The sequence below is a fragment of the Heptranchias perlo genome, chromosome 6, assembly GCF_035084215.1.
Source record: "Heptranchias perlo isolate sHepPer1 chromosome 6, sHepPer1.hap1, whole genome shotgun sequence".
NCBI lineage: Eukaryota > Metazoa > Chordata > Chondrichthyes > Hexanchiformes > Hexanchidae > Heptranchias > Heptranchias perlo.
This window is the reverse complement of record NC_090330.1, coordinates 42,153,461-42,171,851: the sequence shown is the minus strand read 5'-3', so window position 1 is coordinate 42,171,851 and position 18,391 is coordinate 42,153,461. Positions and strand designations below refer to the sequence as shown.

The 18,391-nt window shown below is 43.3% G+C and overlaps 1 protein-coding gene across 1 annotated transcript in view; it reads right to left on the bottom strand.

Annotated features, from left to right (window-relative positions):
- Positions 1 to 18,387, bottom strand: part of uxs1 (UDP-glucuronate decarboxylase 1) — a 108,791-nt gene extending 90,404 nt beyond the window's left edge. The window contains exon 1 of the mRNA XM_067986186.1: positions 18,244 to 18,387. Within this exon, the coding sequence (XP_067842287.1) occupies positions 18,244 to 18,337 (94 nt within the window). The 5' untranslated portion in view covers positions 18,338 to 18,387. The remainder of the gene's footprint in view (positions 1 to 18,243) is intronic.
- Positions 18,388 to 18,391: the final 4 nt, after the last annotated feature.

Here is an 18,391-nt window from a genome sequence, read left to right as displayed (position 1 = left end):
CAGGCTGCCGACGACGTGCACTGAGCACACCCCATTTCCGGCTTCCTCATTCTCCATACAGCCTCTCAGCAGCGCGGGTAGCACTGGCTGCATGGAGATATCATGGTAAGTAGCAGGCAGCTCAAAATTCACGTGCTGCCTGCGTAGGGGCCATCGGGCGCGGGGTAATAGCAGGTCACGCTATCCACGCCTGAAAATGGGCTCTATCGAATCTTTCCCCCCAATACCTTGCAGATCTCTGGGGATCCTGTTACAAACTCTCTAGGATCCAGGGACCCCAGTTTCAAAACATGTGCTAGCCTGCTAAAATCAGCAACTCTGTACAGAAACCGCAGTACCAAATATAGTTTTCTTCCATTGTACTGTTCATAAAATGTTTTCTCCAAGTATGAGATAACTTAAAAAAGTGCAAGTACCGTTCACTTTTTCTTGGTACAGAATTAAAATGACTAGCGTTCCAAGTTATGTGGCTGACATAATCCAACTGCCTCCTCCATCAGTTTAACAAATTCAATCAATTGGTGGGTACAGAGTTTCCGCTAGGGGTGCAATCGATAAAATGCGCCAAGAATGTGCTGGACACTCTGCCGATTTTGCTGAGGTGAAGTTACGCTCAAGTTTCCACTCAAAATCATTAGCATAAGCCCAAATGTAAAATCTCCCATGAATCATCATAATCAAATAATTGATCGTAATCAATTTGTGACTGGAACAGGTCATTCTCCAGCATCACATAGAGGAGTAGGATTGCCAAGAAATGGGCCATTCTTCAACTGACTGATTTAATGCTCTTAGTTTTACTTTTTAAATGGCTTCAGTTGACTGACTGATTGATCGATCTGCCCTTGGTACATAAGACCTGTGACCATCAGTCAACTGAAGCCACACAGGTGCGTCCAGCTCTGCTGCAATTTTGTGGGCAGGAACTGCTTCAGGCAAATGGACTGTTGAACCAGCGTAAAAGATCGCGGATACTCAAGCGTAAAGTAGTTACGGGCACAACTCACTTATGTTTAAAATTTCACGATCCTTAGCGCTATTTCATTCGATTCTGCCCAGATTAGGCTGATATATGGGCGGAAATCATGAAGAAATTCCAGGCCCAGAAATCAGTAAAGTTAAATTATTCACGGCAAATTTTGAAGTGGATTAGGTCTTCTGAACATGGGGACATTTGGCTTCCCAGTTCTATGGAATTTTGGTTTGGTCAACCAGCGGGAAAAGTGACTATGTTGAGATGCAATTGTACTGCCATTTTTTTGTTATTGAAAAGAGGTTTTGGCTACGTAGTGACTTGAAAGTAGTCTCATAACTCCAAAGTCAGTATAAACTAATTTGGCAGGGATGAAGCATTTGAGAGGAGATACAAGGTGCATAGAGGACTGAGAGAGACAAACAACATTAGAATAAAGTGTAGCTCACTTTATTCTAATCAGGGATCAGACGAGGGGGGGGGGGGGGCGGAAATGAGAGGCAGACTAAGATGGGTTGGGAGTGCATGTGTGTAAATGCATGGAGCGTGGTAAATAATGTTAGTGAGCTGCAGGCACAAGTAACCACATGGGATTATTAAATAGTGGCAGTAATGGAGACCAGGCTCAAACAAGGGGAAGGATGGGCACTTAATATTCCTGGCTATATTTTATTCAGGAAAGATAGGGAAGGAAAAAAAGGGGGGGGGGGCGGTGGCAATATTGATCAAAGATACTGTTACAGCATTAGAAAGGGGTGATGTTCTTGAGGGTTCAAAGACAGAATCTATTTGGTTAGAATCAAGGAAGAATAGAAGAGCTATTACACTGCTGAGTGTATATTACAGGCCAACAAATAGTGGGAAGGAGATTGAGGAGCAAATTTGCAGGCAAATTGCAGAAAGATGCAAGAACTTTAAAGTAGTGATAATGGGAGACTTCAATTATCCTAATATAGACTGGGACAGTAACAGTGTAAAGGGCAAAGAGGGGGAGGAATTCCTGAAATGTGTACAAAAGAACTTTCTTGATCAGTATGTTTCCAGCCCAACGAGGAAGGAAGCAATGCTGGATCTAGTTCTGGGGAAAGAGGAGCATGTTTCAGTGGGGAGCATTTGGGAAACAATGATCACAATATCATTAGGTTTAGAGTAGTTATGGAAAAGGACAAGGGGAAATAAAATGTGAAAATACTAAACTGGAAGTGGGCTAATTTCAGTGAGTTGAAAAGGGATCTGGCCCAGGTGGTTTGGAATCAAAGATTGGCTAAGTCAAAGTAAAAGAGTAACTGAGCAATGGGAGGCCTTCAAAGAGGAGATAGTTCGGGTACAGACTAGAAATATTCTCACGAGGGGGAAAAGGAAGGGCATGCAAAGCTTGAGCTCCCTGGATGACTAAAGATATAGAGATTAAAATGAAACAAAAAAAGGAGGCTTATGATAAATGTCAAGTTCATAATTCAATAGAGAACCAAGGTGAATACAAAAAGTACAGGGGAAAACTGAAAAAGGAAATAAAAGGGGCAAAGAAAATGCATGAGGATAGATTAGCAGGTACATAAAAGGGAAACCAAATGCCTTTTATAAACATATCAATAGTAAAAAGGGTAGTCAAAGGAAGGGTGGGGCCGATTAGGGACCAAAAAGGAGATCTTCTTGTGGAGGCGGAGGGCATGGCCGATGTACTAAATGAGTACCTTGCATCTGTCTTCACTAAAGAACAAGATGATGCCAATGTCACAGTAAAGGAGGAGGTAGTAGAGAAATTGGATAGGATAAAAATAGATAAAGGGGAGGCACTTAAAAGGTTGGCAGCTCTCAAAGTAGAAAAGTCACTCGGTCCAAATGGAATGCATCCTAGGTTGCTGAGGAAAGTAAGGTGGAAATTGCAGAGACTCTGGCCACAATCTTCTAATCCTCCCTGGATATGAGAGTGGTGCCAAAGGACTGGAGGGTTGCAAATGTTACATCCCTGTTCAAAAATGGGAGAGGTGTAAACCCGGCAATTATAGGCCAGTCAGCCTAACGTCGGTGGTGGGGAAACGTTTAGAGACAATAATCCGAGACAAAATGAATTGGCATTTGGAAAAATATGGGTTAATAAATGAAAGCCAGCACGGATTTGTTAAAGGCAAATCATGTTTGACTAACTTGACTGAGTTCTTTGATGAAGTAACGGAGAGGGTTGATGAGGGTCGTGCGGTTGATTTTGTTATATATGGGCCTTCAAAAGGTATTTGATAAATTACCACATAATAGACTTGTTAGCAAAATTGAAGCCCATGGGATTAAAGGGCCAGTGGCAACGTGGATACAAAATTGGCTAAGGGACAGAAAGCAGAGTAGTGATGAACAGCTGTTTTTCAGACTGGAGGGAATTGTGCAGTGGTGTCCCCCAGGGGTCGATGTTGGGACCACTGCTCTTTTCTATATATATTAATGACCTGGACTTGGGTATTCAGGGCATAATTTCAAAGTTTGCAGATGACACAAAACTCGGAAATGTAGTAAACAGTGAGGAGGATAGTAACAGAATTCAGGAAGACATAGACAGGCTGGTGAAATGGGCAGGCACATAGCAGATGAAATTTATCGCAGAGAAGTGTAAAGTGGTTCATTCTGTTAGGAAGAATGAGGAGAGGCAATATATACTAAATGGTACAATTTTAAAGAGGGTGCAAGAACAGATAGACGTGGGGGTGTACGTATGCAAGTTTTTGAAGGTGGCAGGACAAGTGGGGAAAGCTGTTAAAAAGGCAAACGGGATCCTGGACTTTATAAAGGCATAGAGTACAAAAGCAAGGAAGTTATTCTAAACCTTTCTAAAACACTGATTGGGCCCCAGCTGAGTATTGTGTCCAATTCTGGGCACTACAGTTTAGGAAGAATGTCAAGGCCTTAGAGAGTGTACAGAGGAGATTTATTAGAACGGTACCAGGGATGAAAGACTTCAGTTATGTGAAGAGACTAGAGAAACTGGGGTTGTTTTCCTTAGGTCAAAGAAGTTTAAGGGGAGATTTGATAGAGGTGTTCAAAATCATAAAGGGTTTTGACTGAGTAAATAAGGAGAAAGGTAGCAGAAGGGTCGGTAACCAGAGAACACAACAATTTAAGGTAATTGGCAAAAGAACCAGAGGTGACACAAGGAAAAAAAAAATTCACGCAGCAAGTTGTTATGATCTGGACTGCACTGTCTGAAAGGTTGGTGGAAGCAGATTCAATAATAATTTTCAAAAGGGAACTGGATAAATACTTGAAGGGGAAAAATTTGCAGAGCTATGGGGAAAGAGCAGGGATGTGGGACTAATCGGATAGCTCTTTTAAAGAGCCGACACAGGCACAGGCACAATAGGTCGAATGGCCTCATTCTGTGCTGTATGATTCAAACTGCATTTGGGCTAATAAGAGAAAAAAATAATTGGAACAGTTAATACACATCAGATCAAATACCCCACATTCTTGTTATACAATTAGTGCAAAAGTAACAATAGTTTTCTCTTCTCAGAAAGAAATGAAATGAATTGCTTCCATCTGGAAAAATATAGAACAGAAAGGCTCCTGTGCAAGGAGTGGCCTAGAAGGCAAGGTATAATAAGATTTAAGAACTAATGGTAATCTAACATCTTTTAATTGCCAAGGGAAAAACTTTAATTTTCCAATGCCACATTACAAATTCCAAGAATTAAAAGCTAGTCAGAGTTGGATGGGCTACAACTGGCAATATTAGGAGAGAAACAAATTTTTAACAATTCATTAATAAATATTAGCCACCTTGCACTGATTAAAATCCAGTTACATCCCCTGAGAAAACCCACACTTCATTAAAAAAACAAATTAGACACTATGGGCCCGATGTTACCAGGGCTGCGGGTTCTCGGCAGGGGGGCTATCGGGCGGGTGGGTAACGCGCCCTGCGATATCAGTCTGCCCCCCGCGCGATCGTAGCCCAATTGGATCCACTTACCTGGTCTTCCGGGTTCCCCACTGCTGATCTGCGCATCGAGCGGGCTGCGCATGCACAGTAAGATCGGTCAGTTGGAGGAGCTCTATTTAAAGGGGCAGTCCTCCACTGACAGATGCTGCAACAAAGAAAAAAATACAGCATGGAGCAGCCCAGGGGGAAGGCTGCTCCCAGTTTAATGATGCCTCACCCCAGGTATCAATACACGGGGTGAGGAGGAGGGGGAGGACAGAGATCTTCCCCCTGGCGGGTGGGAGGAAGCGGCCTGCCTCTGCCACCAGGAAGGCGTGGCTCGAGGTGGCAGAGGAGGTCACCTGCACCACCAACATATCGCCCACCTGCATACAATGCAGGAGGCGCTCCAATGACCTCAGTAGGTCAGCCGAAGTGAGTACACTTACTCATTCCACTACACTCCGTCTGCCACATCACCGCCCCCACCCCAGATCTCCTTCTGCACTGCCAACACTATTCTGTCACATCACCCCTCATCCTCATCTTACCTGCACCTACTCACCTCGCCAGTACTCATCCCGCCACTACCACTCAACCCAATCCTCATACAATCTCATGGCTCTATGTCATACTCACCCTCTCGTGCATCTCTTTCACGGTCAGCCTCACTCAACCTGCCACTACCCGTGCTGCAGCCACAGGGCATGCATCACATATGTGCAGTAGGCAGCGTAAGGCAAACGTGTCGTGAGCATGAAGGGGATGCACAAGGGTGTTTGAGGGTTTGTCATGGTTGTTACTTATATTTGATTTCTGAGCAACTCACATCACATATATTGGCACCACTACTGCCATGTCTTCGCGAATCTTGTCTGGTTTGTGCAATAATGCCCTTTCCTGAGGATCACTTTGAAGACCCACAACTGATGCCACCCATTGTGTCACTGCAGAGTGGGTGTCGGTATATTTGCAGGGCTCTTTTGTGCAGACGGCTGAGAGATGTCGGCGATGTTCCCGGTTGCACCCTGGAAGGATGCGGAGGAGAAGTTGTTGAGGGCAGTGGTGACTTTGACAGCAACAGGTAAGAAGATGGTGCTTGGGCCAATCGGGAGCAGCTTGGCATGAAGGAGGCTGCAGATGTCCACGACTACATGTCGAGTGACTCTGAGCCTCCGTGTGCACTGCTGCTCAGAGAGGTCCAGGAAGCTGAGCCTCGGTCTGTGGACCCTGTGGCAAGGGTAGTGCCCTCTGCGACGCATCTCTCTCTGCGGTAGCCCTCCCTCCTGCTGTGCAGGTGGATGTGTCACAGCACTCTGTTGTGGAGCTCCACGTGTCAGAGGTGGACAGCGCGGATGGTGAGGCTGGTGATGCTGTTCGCCCTCCGAGGAGGTCATGACTGCAGCTACGGCAGCCCCCATCCGCAAGATGTACATCTGAGGGGGTCCGCAAGGTAGGTACATGTCTCTGGACCCCGGGTGAAGTGTGCAAGTTGGTGACTTTGATTGTCAGGGGAAGGGTGGTGGAGGCCAAACTTTGTCCCAAGTGACAGAGTGGCCTCCTGCAATGAGTGAGGGTCTCCCCCCGCCACCTGTCAAATGGACCTTTGCAGCTGTCACAGGCTGACAGCTGCAACAGGTCCATTTGAACTGGGAGTGTTTCCCCCAGTGTGGGAAACAGTCCCAGTTTGCTCTAAAATCCCACCCCTCCTCACATAATCCCTTAATCAGGTCAGTTAATGACCTGAACAAGCAAAATAAATACGTTCAAGTGGCATCCCGCTGGCTTTAATTGCCTGCGGGATTCCCACCAGCGGGGGCTCCGCGCGCACGCCAGCGCGTCTGTGGGGAACCCAGAAGTGCGCGGGTTCCAGGCGGGCTCCAGTCCCGCTACGGGATTTCCCGATTTTCGGGGCCCCCCCACCAGGAACGCACCCGATAGCGGGTGCTAAAATGCTGCCCAATGATTGTTAAGATGACTGGAGGACAATTGGAAAATGCACACAACATAACAATTTCTACTAGATTGAAAGTTATACAATAAGACAATTTACTGAATGTATTTAACATAAAATAGTCAACAGTTTTAATGTGTAGTATCCAACAAAGAAGAAGGGGCTTTGCATACAATTTTCAGAACAGATAACAGAGTGTACAAAGGAAATGGTACAGGTCAAGGATTGTAGTTCACCACACCCAAAGTACATTCTTGATGGTTTCTTATTCAATTAACAAATCTTTTCAAAAAGCTAAACCAAACTTATATATCTCAGCTCACATCATCATTTGGGGGGAGGAGCCCTTAGGGGGAAGGTAACAATATTTTTTTAAAATGAAGACCCTATAGTGCAATGTTGAGAAAATATTTTGATACAAATAGCTAGAATGAAAAAGTTGATTTTCAGTATCTGAGAATAGAAAGTCCTGACTAAAATTTGAGCCTGCTATGGTAGCCAGTAGAAGGTGCTACACTTGTGCTAGATGAGAGAAAAATTAGGAAAAGGGATAGGGTAGTCTAAAGATTACAGACAACATATATCATAGTAGGTTATCATTCAATTGATTTGAGAGACAACTTCACCCCTTCATCCAAAAAGACAAATATAAGAATAGAAATGGTTATTTTGTTGAGTAATCCATGTAATAAGTTGAATTATAAATGTAACAAACACAGAATGCAACAAATAACAGTTCACAAAATAAGTTTGCCATTAGAGAAAAATTAGTGTGTTTCCCAAAGGTTGCAGCATAAGATAATAAGATAATTGAACTGAAAAACAAACATTCACGCATCAGCTATTACATCCTGCCCAAGACAAGCCAAAAATGAAGTTAAATTGTTTACAAAACTTTTGCTCAAAAGACAAAAGCATGAAGAGCATGCAGGAATAGTGAAAACTTCGAATAGAAACGCACTACAATAAATTTTTGGCAACTTAAGAGAACTATTCTCCTTTCCAGGAGACAAACTGGCCATGAGGTTGGATAAGCATATCTCTGCCAATGCAAACTGGAAAAAGATGGGCTCTCACAAATTTGGCTGGTAGCTGCTGACCTGGAAAAAATGTTCTGAGATACCAACAGACAACTAGCGACATGCCACAGTTTAATCCCTAATAAATTTTCAAATCAACTCTGGTTAAATTCAAACATCTGTATATAAAGGACAGGGACCAGAAGCCAATGTCTGGGACAGCATTCCATAAACAGAAGGGGTGTGTGAATCGTTACTGCAAGACTCTGGTTAGAACATGTTGAGGTAGAACTATAGCAACTTGTCTTGCTGACATTTTAGCACTAATAACTCTAGCAGTGTTTGATGTGGTAATGCAGAGAACTGACAATTTCTACATTTCTCTCTATCAACGGCCATTTTCCACCCATTTAATTTGAGTTATGACAAACTAAACATTTTATAAATGTTTGAAATTATGTAATAACAGAAGAGTGGGAAAGGGAACTGAGGAAATCACTTAAAAAGCAATCTCAGTATGATGAGGAAAAAGCACACCCCCAGATATGAAAATGTCACTGTAAACTGAAAATTCATAAAGCAACATTTATTCATGCAACATTTACTCAGTTCCCAATGTACCAACACTAATGTGACATTTCACTACAAACAGGCAGGCAACAGAGAGATAGTACTAGGGTTGTTCCCGTGAGCCCTCATGGCGAGTTCCCAATCTAAGCTATGTTGTGGATTATGGATGGAAAGGAGAGATGAGGTGAGAATGTAAAGCCACCCTTGCATACGTGACTGCTGATTACAGAAGTACTGACAGAGGCCCAAGAGCAGATATAATATTGGTGTCAATATACTATAGTAAAATATGCACTTAAACCAATATGTTTAATATGGTTAGGGGAATGGCCAGATAGATGGCAGATTCAATTTAATGTGATAACTCTGAGGCAATACATTTTGAGAGGGAAAGAAACAAGGAATGGAAGCATATACTTAACAGAAGGACACTGAAGGCCATAGATCAACAGAAAGACCTAAGAGATTGATTCCTGGGATGAGAGGGTTATCATATGAGGAGAGATTGAATAGAATGGGCCTACACTCTCTGGAGTTTAAAAGAATGAGAGGTGATCTCATTGAAACATATAAGATTCTGAGAGGGTTTGAAAGGGTAGATGCTGAGAGGCTGTTTCCCCTGGCTGGAGAGTCTAGAACTAGGGGGTATAGTCTCAGGATAAGGGGTTGGCCATTTAGGACTGAGATGAGGAGGAATTTCTTCACTCAGAGGGTTGTGAATCTTTAGAATTCTCTACCCCAGAGGGCTGTGAATGCTCAGTCGTTGAGTATATTCAAGGCTGGGATCGATAGATTTTTGGACTCTAAGGGAATCAAGGGATATGGGGATTGGGTGGGAAAGTGAAGTTGAGGTCGAAGATCAGCCATGATCTTATTGAAAGGCGGAGCAGGCTCGAGGGGGCATACGGCCTACTTGTGATCCTATTTCTTATGTAGTTCAAATACATAACTCCCTGAGAGTGCTTGTGCAGATAAGTAAAGGCCAGTAGAATGTTGTGTTTTATAAATGGGGGGGTGGGGGGGGGGCATGAAAGTACAACAACAATTTGCATTTATATAGCACCTTTAACGTAGTAAACCGTCCCAAGGTGCTTCTCAAGAGCATAATCAGACAAAATTTGACACTGCTGTTAGACAATGCAGGTGTGTGCTACAAGTGTAACAAGCGTCAAAGAATTGTTTTCACGCAATGTATGTTATCATGAAATACATTTAGTATGTAACCACACATTTTGTACAATTTATAAGTCTGTATCAGGGTCTGGGGATAGCCACAGACACTCAGTATATTAAGGTGGTCAGCAGGGGAGATGTGTATTCTAAACCCACAGCTCACTCTTTGTTTGAGACCTGATGTGGAGATGCCGGTGATGGACTGGGGTTGACAATTGTAAACAATTTTACAACACCAAGTTATAGTCCAACAATTTTATTTGAAAATCACAAGCTTTCGGAGGCTTCCTCCTTCCTCAGGAGGCATTCACCTGAGGAAGGAGGAAGCCTCCGAAAGCTTGTGATTTTCAAATAAAATTGTTGGACTATAACTTGGTGTTGTAAAATTGTTTACAATTTGTTTGAGATGACTAGGAACGGGCAGGCCGCCTTCTCCCAGAGAGATTAGGTGCCTTGCCATTGTCCTGAGCGAGGTAGCATCACTAGCCCATCCGTATTGGTGAGGTTAAATGTCTTGCCATTGTGTCGATGATGTCAGGTCAGGTGCCGGCCAGTCAGGATCTCTTTTGTTAAGATGATGGACTACGTCTGGCCTCGCTATCTATGCTGAGGTTGTTCAGTCAGCTCACCACTGGACTTCCTGCTAAACAGTGTATAAAAACACAGCTCAAACAAAGGTTCAGCATAGAGGATCCCTCAGGAGCAGCAGACTAGAGTTGTTAAGGTGAACGTGCTGGCAGGAGCCCAACGCCCGTGTCAGAAGAAGGAAAGAAGTCTGCAAAAGGCAGGATCTGTGGGATCCAAGAGGGTGGGGGCCGTGAGGACCGCGAGGCCACGGCGCGAGCTCTACCCAGAGTGAAAGCGGGTACTATATCTCCAGTTTCCATCCTGTAAACTGCTGCTTAAATACTGAGTGTATTAAACTGTTCTTTGTAATAAAGTACAAGCCGCCTTAACCTAATGGGGCCGATTTGAATCTTTTGGAACCGGGAAGTGAGTAGCGGAGCAGAGACTCCCTAAATGGCCATGACGACCCTCTATCTATTCCCAATAGCGATGAGGAGAATTTTTTTTAACGGAGTGAGGTGTTATGATCTGGACTCCATTGCCTGAAAGGGTGGTGGAAGCAGCTTCAATAATAACTTTCAAAAGGGAATTGGATGTACACTTGAAAAGGAAAAAATTGCAGGGCTATGGGGAAAGAGCGGGTGAGTGGGACTAATTGGATAGCTCTTTCCAAGAGCTGGTGCAGGCAGGATGGGCCGAATGGCCACTTTCTCTGCTGAAAGAGTTTATGATTCTACATTAACTATAAAAAGAACATGAAAACATTCTAATCCAAGTAGATGTCCATTGAGCACTTTAGAACTAGTTTTAGAAAATACACAGCATATTTCTGAACTACATTTTGTACTTAAGCAAAAGGCACTGTTGCAAACTACTACCATGCATGGTGAGTTAGGCTGTTGTTAACAAATAAAAGCTTTGTATTTTCCACACAGCCAATTTATTTGTTTAACATCTGCATAAAGTAGTGGGTGCATTGAAATTAAAATTAAATTTAGTTTAAAATTTAACTTAGAACTTTAAAACAAACTGCAAGTTAGTTAACGGTTAACAGAAACTGCAAGTCAGTGGTAGCTAACAGTCAATCAGCTGTAAGTGATTGCCTGAGTAGAGGGTAATTACTGTGAGCTGCAAGCAGATTGAGCAGTTTTAACTGCTGTTCTCAAAATGTGTATAAAGTAAAGTAGAGGTTATCTGCTAAAGCACAGATTAGGGTAGAGGGGGAAGGAGGTGCTAAATTTTGTTTTTAAAAAAGTAATTATCTGTAAATAAATAGATAATTTAGTTGAGAGAAGCTGTGCTGAGCATCAGGGGAGGAGCCCCATTCACTAAAAACAGAGAGAATGACATCACAGTGAACAAGGAGGAGGAGCTCTGAGAGACCCGGAATAAAAAGGTAGGTTAATTGGGGGAAGGAAACAGTAAGTAAATGAATAATAATTGAGTATCTAAAAAGGGAGTTTAGAAAAAAAAGGTTTTTAAATATAATGAATGGGCAGCTTACACCCATTGCCTGCAATTCCTGTGCCATACTGGAGCTTCAGGATGCTTCATGTGTCCTGGAGGGCCACATGTGCAGGAAATGCCTCCTGTTCCTTCAGCTCAAGCTGAGGGTTTCCAGTTTGAGGGGTGACTGGAGTCACTGCAGAGCATAAGGGAGGCTGAAGATTTCCTGGATTGTACGTTCCAGGAGGTGGTCACCCCCACAGCCACCGAGAGTTCAGGATTGCAAGTGGATGGCCATCTGAAAGGGTAGGAAGAGGCAGGCAGTGCAGGAATCTCCTGGGTTTATAGCACTCTCAAACTGGCATTCAACAATGAATACCAGTGAGGGTGGTGATGCCTTGAAGGAGTGCAATCCTGAGTGTGGCACCATGGGGCAAAGGACTACATGGGGGCACAGTAAAGTGTAGAAATGCAGTAGTCATAGGGGATTTGATAGTCAGGGGGACAGTCAGGTGTTTCTGTGACTGCTGACGTGAGTCCCGCATGGCATGCTGCCTCCCTGGTGTCAGGATAAAGCGTATCAGGAAGGGTGCGTAGAACATTCCGGGGGGGGGGGGGAAGGGAAGAGAAAAGAGAAATAGCCAGAGGTCATGGTCCATGTGGGTACCAATGACATAGGAAAGAAAATGGATGAGGTCTTGCGGTCAGAGTTTCAGGAGCTAGGGAGGAAGTTAAAAAGCAGGACCTCAAAAAGTAGTAATCTCTGAATTACTCCCACTGCCATGTGCTAGTGCGTACATAAATAGGAAGATAAGGCAGGTTAATGCGTGGATAGAGACATGATGCAAGAGAGAGGGCTTCAGATTCTTGGGATCAGTTCTGGGGCAGGAGGGACCTGTTCAAGACGGGCGGGTTGCATCTTAACAGAGTTGGTGCCAATGTCCTCGTGGGAAGGTTCACTAGTGCTGTGGGGGAGGGTTTAAACTAATTTGGCAGGGGGAGGGTTTAAACTAATTTGGCAGGGGGATGGGCACCAGGATGTAGCATTAGAAAAGAGAAACCAGGTGCATAAATGATTGGAAGAGACAGATAGCACGAGAATAAGAAATAGTACAGTGGGATCAGGCTAAGAAAGAATGCGAAAAGGTCTAAGGTAGGCTTAGAGTTCATGTGTGTAAATGCACGAAGCATGGTAAACAAGGTTAGTGAGCTGCAGGCGCAAACAGCCACACGAGAATATGGTGGAGTGGCGATAACAGAGACCTGACTCAAAAAAGGTCAGGATTGGGTACTAAATATTCCTGGATACAAGGTGTTCAGGAAAAAAAGGGGGGTGTATTGATTAAGGAGCATATTGCAGTGCTGGAGAGAGAGGATGTCCTGGAGGGGTCAAGGACAGAATCTATTTAGTTAGAGTAAAGAAACAATAGAGGTGCCATTACACTATTGGGTAAATTCTATAGGCTGCCAACTAGTGGGAAGGATATAGAGGAGCAAATTTGCAGGGAAATTAGAGAGGTGCAAAAACTATAGAGTACTGATAATGGGGGACTTTAACTATCCTAATATAGATTGGGATAGTAATAGTATAAAGGGCAAAGAGGGGGAGGAATTTCTAAAGTGTGATCAGGAGAACTTTCTTGATCAGTGTTTCCAGCCTAACAAAGGAGGCATTGCTGGCTCTAGTTCTGGGGAACGAAGTGGAGCAAATGTCAGTGGGGGAACATTTAGGGAACAGTGATCACAGTATCATAAGTTTTAGATTAGTTATGGAAAAGGACAAGGAGCATTCTGGAGTAAAAATACTTAGAGGAGGGGCAATTTCAGTGGGTTGAGAATGGCTCTGGCCCAGGTAAATTGGATTCTAAGATTGGCAGGCAAAACTGTAATTGAACAATGGGCAGTCTTTAAAGAGAAGATGGTTCAGGTACAGTCTAGGTACATTCCCACGAGGGAGAAAGGTAGGGCAACCAAAGCCAGAGCACACTGGATGACAAAAGACAGTGAGTAAGTAAGATCGATTCTGAAGCAGAAAAAGGGGGTGTATGACAGATGTCAGGTTGATAATAAGTGAGAACCAGGCTGAATATGGAATGTACAGAGATGTGAAAAAGGAAATAATAGGAGCAAAAGGAGAGTATGAGAATAGACTGGTGGCTAACATAAAAGGGAATCTAAAAGTCTTTTTATAGGCATATAAATAATGAGAGGTGGGCCTATTAGGGACCAAAAAGAAGATCCTTGCATGATGGCAGAGGGCATAGCTGAAGTATTGAATGAGTACTTTGCATCTATCTTTACCAAGGAAAAAGATGCTGCCAAAGTCACAGTAAAAAGAGCTAGAGAGATACTGAATGGGCTAAAAATTGATAGAGGAGGTACTGGAAAGGCTTGCTTTACTTCAAATAGATAAGACAGCTGGTCCAGATGGAATGCATCCTAGGTTGCTAAAGGAAGTAAGGGTGGTAATTGCAGAGGTACTGACCATAATCTTCCAATCCTCCTTAGATATGGGGGTGGTGCCAGAGGACGAGAGAATTGAAAACATTACACCCTTGTTCAAAAAAGGGTGCAAATTGTGGCCAAATTTGCTGATGATACAAAGATAGGTGGAAAAGCAAGTTGCGATAAGAACATAAGAAATAGGAGCAGGAGCAGGCCAATCGGCCCCTCGAGCCTGCTCCGCCATTCAATAAGATCATGGCTGATCTGATCCTAACCTCCAATCTAAATTCATGTCCAAATTCCTGCCCGCTCCCCGTAACCCCTAATTCCCTCCCTGTGGAGGACACAGTGTCTGCAAAGGGATATTGACAGGTTAAGCGAATGGGCTAAAATTTGGCAGATGGAATATAATGTGGGAAAATATGAAGTCATCCACTTTGGGAGGAAAAATAAAAAAGCAAAATATTATTTGAATGGAGAAATACTACAAAATGCTGCGGTACAGAGGGATCTGGGTGTCCTCGTATATGAAACACAAAGTCAATATATAGGTGCAGCAGGTAATCTGGAAGGCAAACGGAATATTGGCCTTTATTTCTAGGGGGAATGGAGTATAAAAGCAGGGAAGTCATGCTACGACTGTACAGGGTACTGGTGAGACCACACCTGGAGTACTGTGTACAGTTTTAGTGCCCTTATTTAAGGAAGGACATACTTGCATTGGAGGCAGTTCAGAGAAGGTTCACTAGGTTGATTTTGGGTATGGAAGGGTTGTCTTATGGAGGAAAGATTGAACAGGTTGGGTCTATACTCATTGGAGTTTAGAAGAATGAGAGGAGACCTTATTGAAACATGCAAGATTCTGAGGGGGCTCGATAGGGTAGATGCTGAGAGGATGTTACCACTCATGGGGGAATCTAAAACTAGGGGGCATAGTCTCAGAATAAGGGGTCGCCCGTTTAAGATGGAAATGAGGAGGAATTTCTTCTCCCACAGGGTCGTGAATCTTTGGAATTCTTTGCCCCAAAAAGCTGTGACGGCTGAGTCATTGAATACATTCAAGGCTGAGTTAGACAAATTTTTGATCAGCAAGGGAGTCAAAGGATATGGGGAAAAGGCAGGAAAGTGGAGTTGAGGTAAAAATCAGATCAGCCATGATCTCATTGAATGGCGGAGCAGGCTCGAGGGGCCGAATGGCCTACTCCTGCTCCTATCTCTTACGGTCTTATTTGCCTGAGGAAGGAGAAAATCTCCGAAAGCTTGTGAATTTAAAATAAAATTGCTGGACTATAACTTGGTGTTGTAAAATTGTTTACAATTGTCAACCCCAGTCCATCACCGGCATCTCCACATCAAGAATAAATTTGGCAACTACAGGCCAGTCAGTTTAACCTCTGTGGTGGGGAAGCTTTTAGAAACGATAATCTGGGACAAAATTAATAGTCACTTGGTGAAGCGTGGATTATAAAGGAAAGCCAGCATGGATTTGTTTAAGACAAATCGTGTTTAACTAACTTGATTGAGTTTTTTGATGAGGCAACAGAGAGGGTTGATGAGGGCAATGTGGTTGATGCTGTGTATGTGGACTTTCAAAAGGCATTTGTTAAAGTGCCACATTAAAGGCTTGTCAGCAAAACTGAAGCCGTGGAATAAAAGGGGCAGCGTGGATACAAAATTGGCTAAGTGACAGGAAATAGAGTAGTGAATGGTTGCTTTTCAAACTGGACGAAGGTATACAGTGATGTTCCACAGGGGTCGGTACTAGGATCACTTTTTTCAAAATATGTTATTGACTTGGACTTGGACTTGGGTGTACAGGGCATAATTTCAAAATTTGCAGATGACACAAAACTTGGAAGAATAGTGAACAGTGAGGAGAACAGTGATAGACTTCAAGAGGATATATACAGGCTGGTGGAATGGGCGGACACATCGAAAATAGGAGCACGAGTAGGCCATTCGGGCCTTCAAGCCTGAAATAAACGACTCTACCAATTCTGGTAGCAGTGGGATACAAACCACATACCTGCCAAAATCGGCACTTAAACACAGCACATTAGGCGCCAAAGCCACCCTCCCACATGGCAGATGAAATTTAATAGAGAAGTGCAAAGTGATACATTTTGGCAGGAAGAATGAGGAGAGGCAATATAAACTAAATGGTACAATTCTAAAGGGGGTGCAGGAACCAAGAGATCTTGGGATATTTGTGCACAAATCGCTGAAGGTGAGAAAGCAGTTTAAAAAAAATCATACGGGATCCTGGGCTTTATAAATAGACATGATGTGGAGATGCCGGCGATGGACTGGGGTTGACAATTGTAAACAATTTTACAACACCAAGTTATAGTCCAGCAATTTTATTTTAAATTCACAAGCTTTCGGAGGCTACCTCCTTCCTCAGGTGAACACATCGTTCACCTGAGGAAGGAGGTAGCCTCCGAAAGCTTGTGAATTTAAAATAAAATTGCTGGACTATAACTTGGTGTTGTAAAATTGTTTACAATTTATAAATAGAGGCATTGAGTACAAAAGCAAGGAAGTCATGATGAATCTTTATAAAACACTGGTTCGGCCACAACTGGAGTATTGTGTCCAATTCTGGACATCACACTTTAGGAAGGATGTGAAGGCCTTCGGGAGGGTGCAGAAAAGATTTACGAGAATGGTTCCGGGGATGAAGGGCTTTAGTTACATGGATAGACTGGAGAAGCTGGAGTTGTTCTCCTTAGAGCAGAGAAGGTTTAGCGAAGATTTGATAGAAGTGTTCAAAATCATGAAGGGTTTAGATAAAGTAAATAAAGAGAAACAGTTCTCATTGGCAGAAGGGACAAGAACCAGAGGACACAGATTTAAGGCAAAAGAACCAAAGGCGATATGAGGAAAAACTTTTTTTTTACACCGCAAGTAGTTATGGTCTGGAATGTGCTGCCTGAAAGGGTGGCAAAAGCAGATCCAATCGTGGTTTTCAAAGAGGATTTGGATAAATACTTGAAGGCAAAAATTAGCAGGGCTACGAGGAAAGAGCGGGCGAATGGGATTAACTGGATTGCTCTTACAAAGAGCCGGCATGGGCTCGATGGGCTGAATGCCTCCTGTGCTATAATCAATCTATGATTCTATAAATATAACAAAAGGGGAAAATTTACCATACAATAAATGCACGAACTGTCAGAAAATCTCAATACCCATTTCAATGAGTATATTCAAGACTGAGGTCGATAGATTTTTGGACTCGAAGGGACATGAGGATAGGGCAGGAAAGTGGAGCTGAGGTCGAAGATCAGCCATGATCTTATTAAATGGAGGAGCAGGGTTGAGGGGCCGTATGGCCTACTGCTACTCCTATTTCTTATGTTAATAATTTAAGCTGTCATTACAATAAAGTCCCATTTTCTGTGGACTCTATAAAAGGAAATGTATATTTTACATATAATATGCACTTTTCACAAAGAGACAAACAAGCTCCAAAATTAATGCAGCGGTCATAGGGTGATGCAATTACATTTCTGTGGGTTCAGTATTCCTTAAACATTTACAGCCTTTAAAGAAAAACTTGATCATAATCTTGTTGCCATGCACCGTTTTGCATCCTTAAATTTGCCCACTCTTCTTAAACTATACAGCAGACATGCCCAACAAATAGAATGACGGAAGCCTTTTGGCCCATCATGCCTCTTTGAACAAGCTATCCAATTAGTCCCAGACCCCTGCTTTTTCCCCATAGCCCTGCAAATGTTTCCCCTTCAAGTATTTACCCAATTCCCTTTTGAAAGTTATTTTTGAATCAGCTTTAACCACCCTTTCAGATAGTGCATTCTAGATCATAACAACTCGCTGCATAAAACATTTTTTCTATGTCACTTCTGGTTCTTTTGCCAGTTACCTTAAATCGAAATGAAATGTTGCCCATGGACAGTCTGAACAATAATTTATACAGTAACATTTTAACTATGAAACAGCAGAGAAGGTGGACCAGGACTTGTAATCTTATTTAAAGAGCCCTTTATCCTCCAGCTCCTTACCCTCCTACCCTTCAGCCTCTTACCCTCCTACCCTTCAGCCTCTTACCCTCCAGCCCCTTACCTCTTACCCTCCAGTTCTAGCTCTCCTCTCTCTCTCACACACAACTTGACTGATTGTAAGGCGCGTGGATGTTTGTTCTAGAAGCCGGTCTCGTACTCACAGGCTACATAGGCGAGCAGTGCGAGTGCGATGAAGAGTTTCATCATCCTTCGATTGATGCCACTGAACAGAGCTGCCAACCGCTTCTTTACCATCCTCTGCTGCCCCGACCGCTTCTATTTCCCAGGTGAGCCAGCTGCGCATGTGCA